General features: G+C 33.7%; 1 protein-coding gene across 1 annotated transcript; it reads left to right on the top strand.

Annotated features, from left to right (window-relative positions):
- The first annotated feature begins 2,639 nt into the window (after positions 1-2,639).
- Positions 2,640-4,287, top strand: LOC106758099 (arogenate dehydratase/prephenate dehydratase 6, chloroplastic). The gene has a single exon (XM_014641015.2). It carries the CDS (start codon positions 2,921-2,923, stop codon positions 4,196-4,198), a length of 1,278 nt encoding a protein of 425 aa, XP_014496501.1. The 5' UTR covers positions 2,640-2,920; the 3' UTR covers positions 4,199-4,287.
- Positions 4,288-6,594: the final 2,307 nt, after the last annotated feature.

The raw sequence follows: 6,594 nt of genomic DNA, 5'->3' as shown, positions 1-6,594 counted from the left end.
AGTGATTTTTTTTTTCTAGTTTTAAGAAGCCTTAAATATTGTTTACCCTTATGAGATAAAGTTTAAGCATCTATATAATTCATTTGCATATAATTTGGACAACCTATTTTACTTGACAATTTTCCATGTTTTCTGTTAAAGTTTTTTCACTACTTGCCAATTATTTAAAGGATTTGTTATACTTTTAAAAAATAGCAGCTTAATTTATTTAATAATAGGTTGAAAAATAGCACCTTAATTTATTTAATAATAATGTTTTGTTATAATGAGAGGAGGATGATTATTGGATAGTACTTCTGTCTAGCCGAACGTTTTGTTTTGTGACGATTTGAGGAAGTGACTTATAAAAGATGTTCCGACTATCAAGTCATAATTAAGTAATTTAATTATAAAAAAAGTGAATTTACTTCTAATACCGTAAGTTTAAAATGATATAATTAATTAATTTATTTTTTAATGATAATTAATATCAATCTTAACCACTTATCAATATTAATTACACTCTAACTCTGATCAACTGCTTTTGTGACCATCGACTACAAGTTCTTTTGTCGATCCATTTGACTCAGCACACTATTATACGTACAGTAACAAATATGTTCCTCTGATATAATTTTAAGATGCATTAGGTCATGAGTCACTGTACCAAACTTTTAAGATACTTTTATCCCTATGCACCATTAGGATTTAATCAAGCACATTATAATCAATGAATGAATGGAAAATAAAATAATTAATTTTAATATAGCATTTTAGATGCATGTGACGTCAACTTGGGTATTTAAAATAATGTTTAGGTTTATTTGTGTTAAAAAATCACGTTAGTCATTATTTCACGAAGCTACTTACATTCATAAATGCGACACGAACTAATTGCTTGTTTAATATCATATTTGGGTTTGAGTTCTCAAATCACATTCATCATTATTTCCTAAATCGATAACATATGTTACTTAAAACTCATTTTATTTTCTTAATGAAAAATTGGAGACTGCAATGCAGTAGTTTTTGTTGGTTCATTTTGTATAATTGTTAGTCCGAAAATTTACGGATTAATCTTCATAAACAAAAAATTTAAAACAACTATGTACAAATTTTGTAATAATAATTTTGGTTTAAAGTCGCACCCTCTTAATTATATTATTTACAATAAAATTGAAATAAACTAAATATTTACATCAAATAAATATGTTAAACTTTAACATTTTATAAAAAAAAACATAAAATAAATTATCATTTAAACCACTAAAAGATTATAAAAATTTTATATGTAAGTAAGAGAACTTGAACATGAAATGAAAAAAAAAATAACAAAATAAAAGAATTATACGGCCAAAAAATTAAAATATAATGAATTTTCTATTACAAATTATGTATACTAATTAGTATGTCTGCTGTGTCATCAGCTCTTGCCAATTAATATTGCATGAATATAAATATATCAAAAAGTTAAAATATTCAATTCCCCTAACATTTTATTAATTTACATGTTTTAATTCGCATTACCTTCCCTATAAAAAAAAATAGTTTAGTTACCTGGTAGAGCTAATTTGATCACCAATAAAATAAGTGCTTATTTTTCGAAATTCACCAATTTTATTTTTTTGAATTCGGAAATTAAGTGCTAATTTTATCAAAAAAACTTTAACAAATAGTTTATTTATTTTTTGTTCAAATTCACCATTTTTTTTTTTCACTTTCTGTTTTTCCTTATATTCATAGAAAAAAAATTCCAATGAATTTTTAAATTACGTATTTAAAAGTTCTAAAGTAACTATTTTGTATATTTCCCAGCATGCGGAAGACATAATAAAGAGTAATGTATGTATATCCTACAAGTAAAGAGTGTAATGTTATAGTTTTTACATTATTTTTCAAATTCTCATCCTGTAATCATAACAAAATATTAAATAAAAACAAACTCCTTAAATATTATAAACGTACTATATTGATTTGCCAATATAAAACAAATGAGATAAAATTTGATCAAGAATCATTCTTTAAGAAGTATAGATTTTTGTTCATTTTTTGGATCTTAATGTTAAAAACAAGTGATTAAGTTATTTCTTAATTGAATCTTAAATCATCTTTAAGGGTTTACCATAGTGAAAATGAATTTATTTTCTTCTACACTATTTTTTTTTTAAATTTTGTTTTCTAGTACTTAAAGGTCAAGTTTTAAATTCAATAGCTTCATAAGACATAACAATTTGAAAATTTTCCTTTTGACATAATACAGCAATTCACTAAGAAATATAGTTTTTTATTTTAATTTAATTCACTAAGAAACATTCTGTTTTCATTGTATTATAGAATAATAATTTTCATACCTAAACTTGATCCAGACTTATGCTTGATAAAGAGAATTTAGACATTACCTACCCGTGATTTCACCAGCTTCATCACAGACCTAAACTCGTTCAAATAATTCCTGTATCTAACCGCCCTAACTATTTCATATATGGACCCATTACATTGTCCATTGACTCTTCTCTTTGCTTTTGCAGAAAAAGGAATAGATAATTAATTTATATTGATTTGGAAATTATATATTTATTTTTGTAAAAAATGTCCAGAGAGAAAGGAACACGTGGGAAAATGAGACGTATAAAAAAAAAAAAAAAAGTAAAAGTGAGAATAGGATGGAAATGAGGGTAGGTGTGAGATTGACCGAACCACCACAAATACCATCCATCCATGAACCCATCCTATCCCATCATCATCATCATCATCATCATCACATGACATGTTATACAGCTTCACCTTACAAACACCCACTAATAAAAATATATAAAGAGCATAACCACCCTTTTTCTCTCTCAGCTTGAGGTTCCCTTCTCCAAAGAGAACACCAAGCTTCACCTAATCCACTCCAATACTTCTCATTCTAACTCTTTTCTCTAGTCACACCCTCATCGATATGCAGACTCTTTCGCCCCCAACTTCCAACGCGCTTAACCTCAACCACGTTGTACGCACGCGCCGCCTCCTACCAACCCGACTCTCCGTCAAATGCGCTTACGCGTTCGAACCGGCGAGCTACGGGGTCGGCTCGAGCCGAGCCGATTGGCAGAGCTCTTGCGCCATCTTAGCAAGCAAGGTCGTTTCTCAGGAACAAACCTCCTCAGCTGACAAGAACGGTGGCACTGCCGACCATGTCGCCGCCGTTAACGGCCACAAGGCAGCCGTCGGCGACTTCCAACTCGTTCCCATAGGAAACCTTGCCGAGGCCAACAACAAGCCGCTCCCGCCGAAGCCGCTTACAATCTCTGACCTATCCCCTGCGCCGATGCACGGCTCGAAGCTCAGAGTCGCTTACCAGGGCGTTCCCGGCGCGTACTCTGAGGCTGCAGCAGGGAAAGCCTATCCGAACTGCGAGGCCATCCCGTGCGACCAGTTCGAGGTGGCGTTCCAGGCTGTGGAGCTTTGGATCGCCGATCGAGCGGTTTTACCGGTGGAAAACTCCCTCGGAGGCTCGATCCACCGCAACTACGACCTCCTACTTCGCCACCGCCTCCATATCGTCGGCGAGGTCCAGCTCCCGGTCCACCACTGCCTCCTCGCCCTCCCCGGCGTTCGCAAGGAATTCCTCACGCGCGTAATCTCGCATCCGCAGGCGCTCTCTCAGTGCGAGCACACGCTCACCAAACTCGGCCTCAACGTGGCGCGCGAGGCCGTCGACGATACCGCCGGCGCCGCCGAGTTCGTAGCCGCAAACAACCTCCGCGACACCGCCGCCATCGCGAGCTCGCGGGCGGCGGAGCTCTACGGCCTGAACGTGATGGCAGACGGCATCCAGGACGATCCAAGCAACGTGACGCGCTTCGTGATGCTGGCCAGAGAGCCTATCATCCCCCGCACCGACCGTCCTTTCAAGACGAGCATTGTTTTCGCGCATGACAAAGGCACCTCCGTGCTTTTCAAAGTGCTTTCCGCATTTGCTTTTCGCAACATCAGCTTGACGAAGATCGAGTCGCGGCCGCACCGTAACCGTCCCATTCGGCTTGTCGATGACGCTAACGTGGGAACCGCAAAGCACTTCGAGTACTTGTTCTACGTTGATTTTGAGGCTTCCATGGCTGAAGTTAGGGCTCAAAACGCGCTTGCAGAAGTTCAGGAATTCACCTCCTTCTTGCGAGTGCTCGGAAGTTACCCTATGGACATGACTCCCTGGACCCCTTCCTCCCCACCACATTGATCTCCATTGTTTCCTCTTTCTGATTTTTGTGAATAAAAAACAAAACAAAAACCTCATTATTTTTATCACACACCATACATTTTCGTTCATCTTCTCTCTTTCTTTACTCGCCTGCTTTTCCTTTTTTTAATCTTTTTTATTTAACTTAATACAATACGTGGTGCTGGAGCTTCCAGCACCTTTTAAACACATAATTGTACCTACACTCCATTGCTCACTATACTTCGATGTGGGATTCGTCGTCTTCTTTTTTTATTGTCCTTTTCACTTTTCCTTCTCTACCAACTACTTTTAGGAGAAATCGCTCCTTGAATGGATGAAAAGCTACCCTATCAGTAATTACCACTTCTAAATAGTTATTTATAAAATATGTATATTATAAATATTTCAAATTAAATTTAATAAGACAACGTCGAGTATAATAGGCATGAAAATTATTTTTTTTCTTTTTCAAAGGATTGTCCCTCCTTAGATACTTTAATTAAGTTACAAATAATTTCGCCCTATTTTTTTGGAGGTAAAAAGAGTGGGGAACGACAGAGTATTTCGAAATTTGAATTAGAAAAAGTAAAAAAAAAAAAGATATATTGTATTTCTATAAGCAGTTTCTTACCTGAAAAATTACGAAGTTGCAAAGGCAACAACCATTATTGAACCCTTTTGAGTAAAAGTAACTCTATAAAATATACAAGTTGAAAGTTACGGCATTTATCAGTTTTGTTTTATACAAAATTAGGCACGTGCACGACTATGATTGATATTTTCTTTTTGTATTTTTTTTCTTTTTTATAATGGTATCATAATCTTACATTTATTTAATACGAAAATAAAAGTAAAATTGTTATAAAAATATAAATTTTTTTTATTTTTTAAATGAGAAGATAAGATAAATAAATATAAAAGATTTAGGTGTGTTAAATAATCATTTTCTTTTCTTTTTATTTATTATGCGTTTTTTAATTTTAAGACAGCAAATATATCTTAAATGTGTTATTTTATAAAACAAACAAAAAAATTTGTAAGAAGGCTAATTTATTTCTTTACAATTTTTTTTTTTTTTGTCGTTGTCTTTATACTAAAAATATGACATGGGAATCTAAACACATAAGAGGGCGTAGATGATTTTACAAGAACATATAAAAAATTCCCATATAGACACTGTAGCCTTTGTTATAATAAGGATTCAAAAGTAAAAGTAACAAGTGGAAAGACGATTATTGGGGTGGGTCATGTCATCAACTACAAGACAATTTCCTCAGATGAGAGGCTTTTTTTTTTTCTTTTTTTAGTCGCTGAGTATATACATAATAAATAAATTATGATTTGAATTCGTCACTTGGGATTCGTCTCTATCGTTCCAAGTTTATGGATCGAACGATTGAGGAATTATTTTGAAAAGACATAATCAGACGGTTTATGACAGATAGCCAGTCAAAATCTGCGATTTACGGGATTAAGGTAAGATGTGATTATAATCATTGGCATAAAATTAGGTCCTGATTAAGATTCCACTAACCTCAAGCCCATGACAGAAACAAGTCAAAGGTGTAAGGTAAGCGGTTCATATCTATTGTACATTTATTATTATTCTGAATTTACTTTAAAGAACTGTATACTAACTTGAGCTTCGGAGAACTTTTAACAGGTATCTGCTCGCTCGGCTTGCAGGACGGGAAGATCTGAGAGTGTTACCGGACGGTGATTGAAAGATATCGCAGGAGATTGAAAAGCAGAACTAGACGGCCTTGAAAGACAAATTTTGAAGGTATTGCTAATAACTTGACCTCGCAACCGAAACACTTATTTTATTGAAAATAATGAAAACGCTTATAAGTTGTTTTTATTCATATATTATTCATTTATTCAATGTAAAATTTTTTAACTTGGTTTAAATTTCTAACATTTATATTATATCGGCTTCTTCTGTTAATAAGTGGTTTAATTTGGACTCCAAGCGTTATTTTTCTAAAACGTCCAAATATTTAATATTTAAGTTAGTCGTAGAACTTCATTAAGTCAAATGGATGATAAATTATCACCCAAAAGCACAAGTATAAACTTCAAATAAAAATAAATTATATATCACATTTTGATATTTATTATGAAAATAAAACTACCCATTTACATTTAAATCTCACAACCAACCTTTTTTCATTCTAGTGACTAGAAAAACAAAGAGGACATTACAATTATTTTTGGTTGGCCCACGTGATTTGTGAGCATAATTTGCAAATATTATTCCTTTTAAACATGTTTGTGCATCAAAAGCAGTGGGGCACACGCACCACACAACTTGCAAGCATGAAAAGGAAGTGTTGAATATTACTCCCAGCGTGGTAGGTTTTAGTTATTATAATACATAAATTAATGCATAATTAAGCTTCAAAATGAAGGCT

This window comes from Vigna radiata, chromosome 4 (genome assembly GCF_000741045.1).
Source record: "Vigna radiata var. radiata cultivar VC1973A chromosome 4, Vradiata_ver6, whole genome shotgun sequence".
Lineage (NCBI taxonomy): Eukaryota > Viridiplantae > Streptophyta > Magnoliopsida > Fabales > Fabaceae > Vigna > Vigna radiata.
Note: the sequence above shows the minus strand (reverse complement) of the source record. Positions and strands in the feature narration are given on the sequence as shown.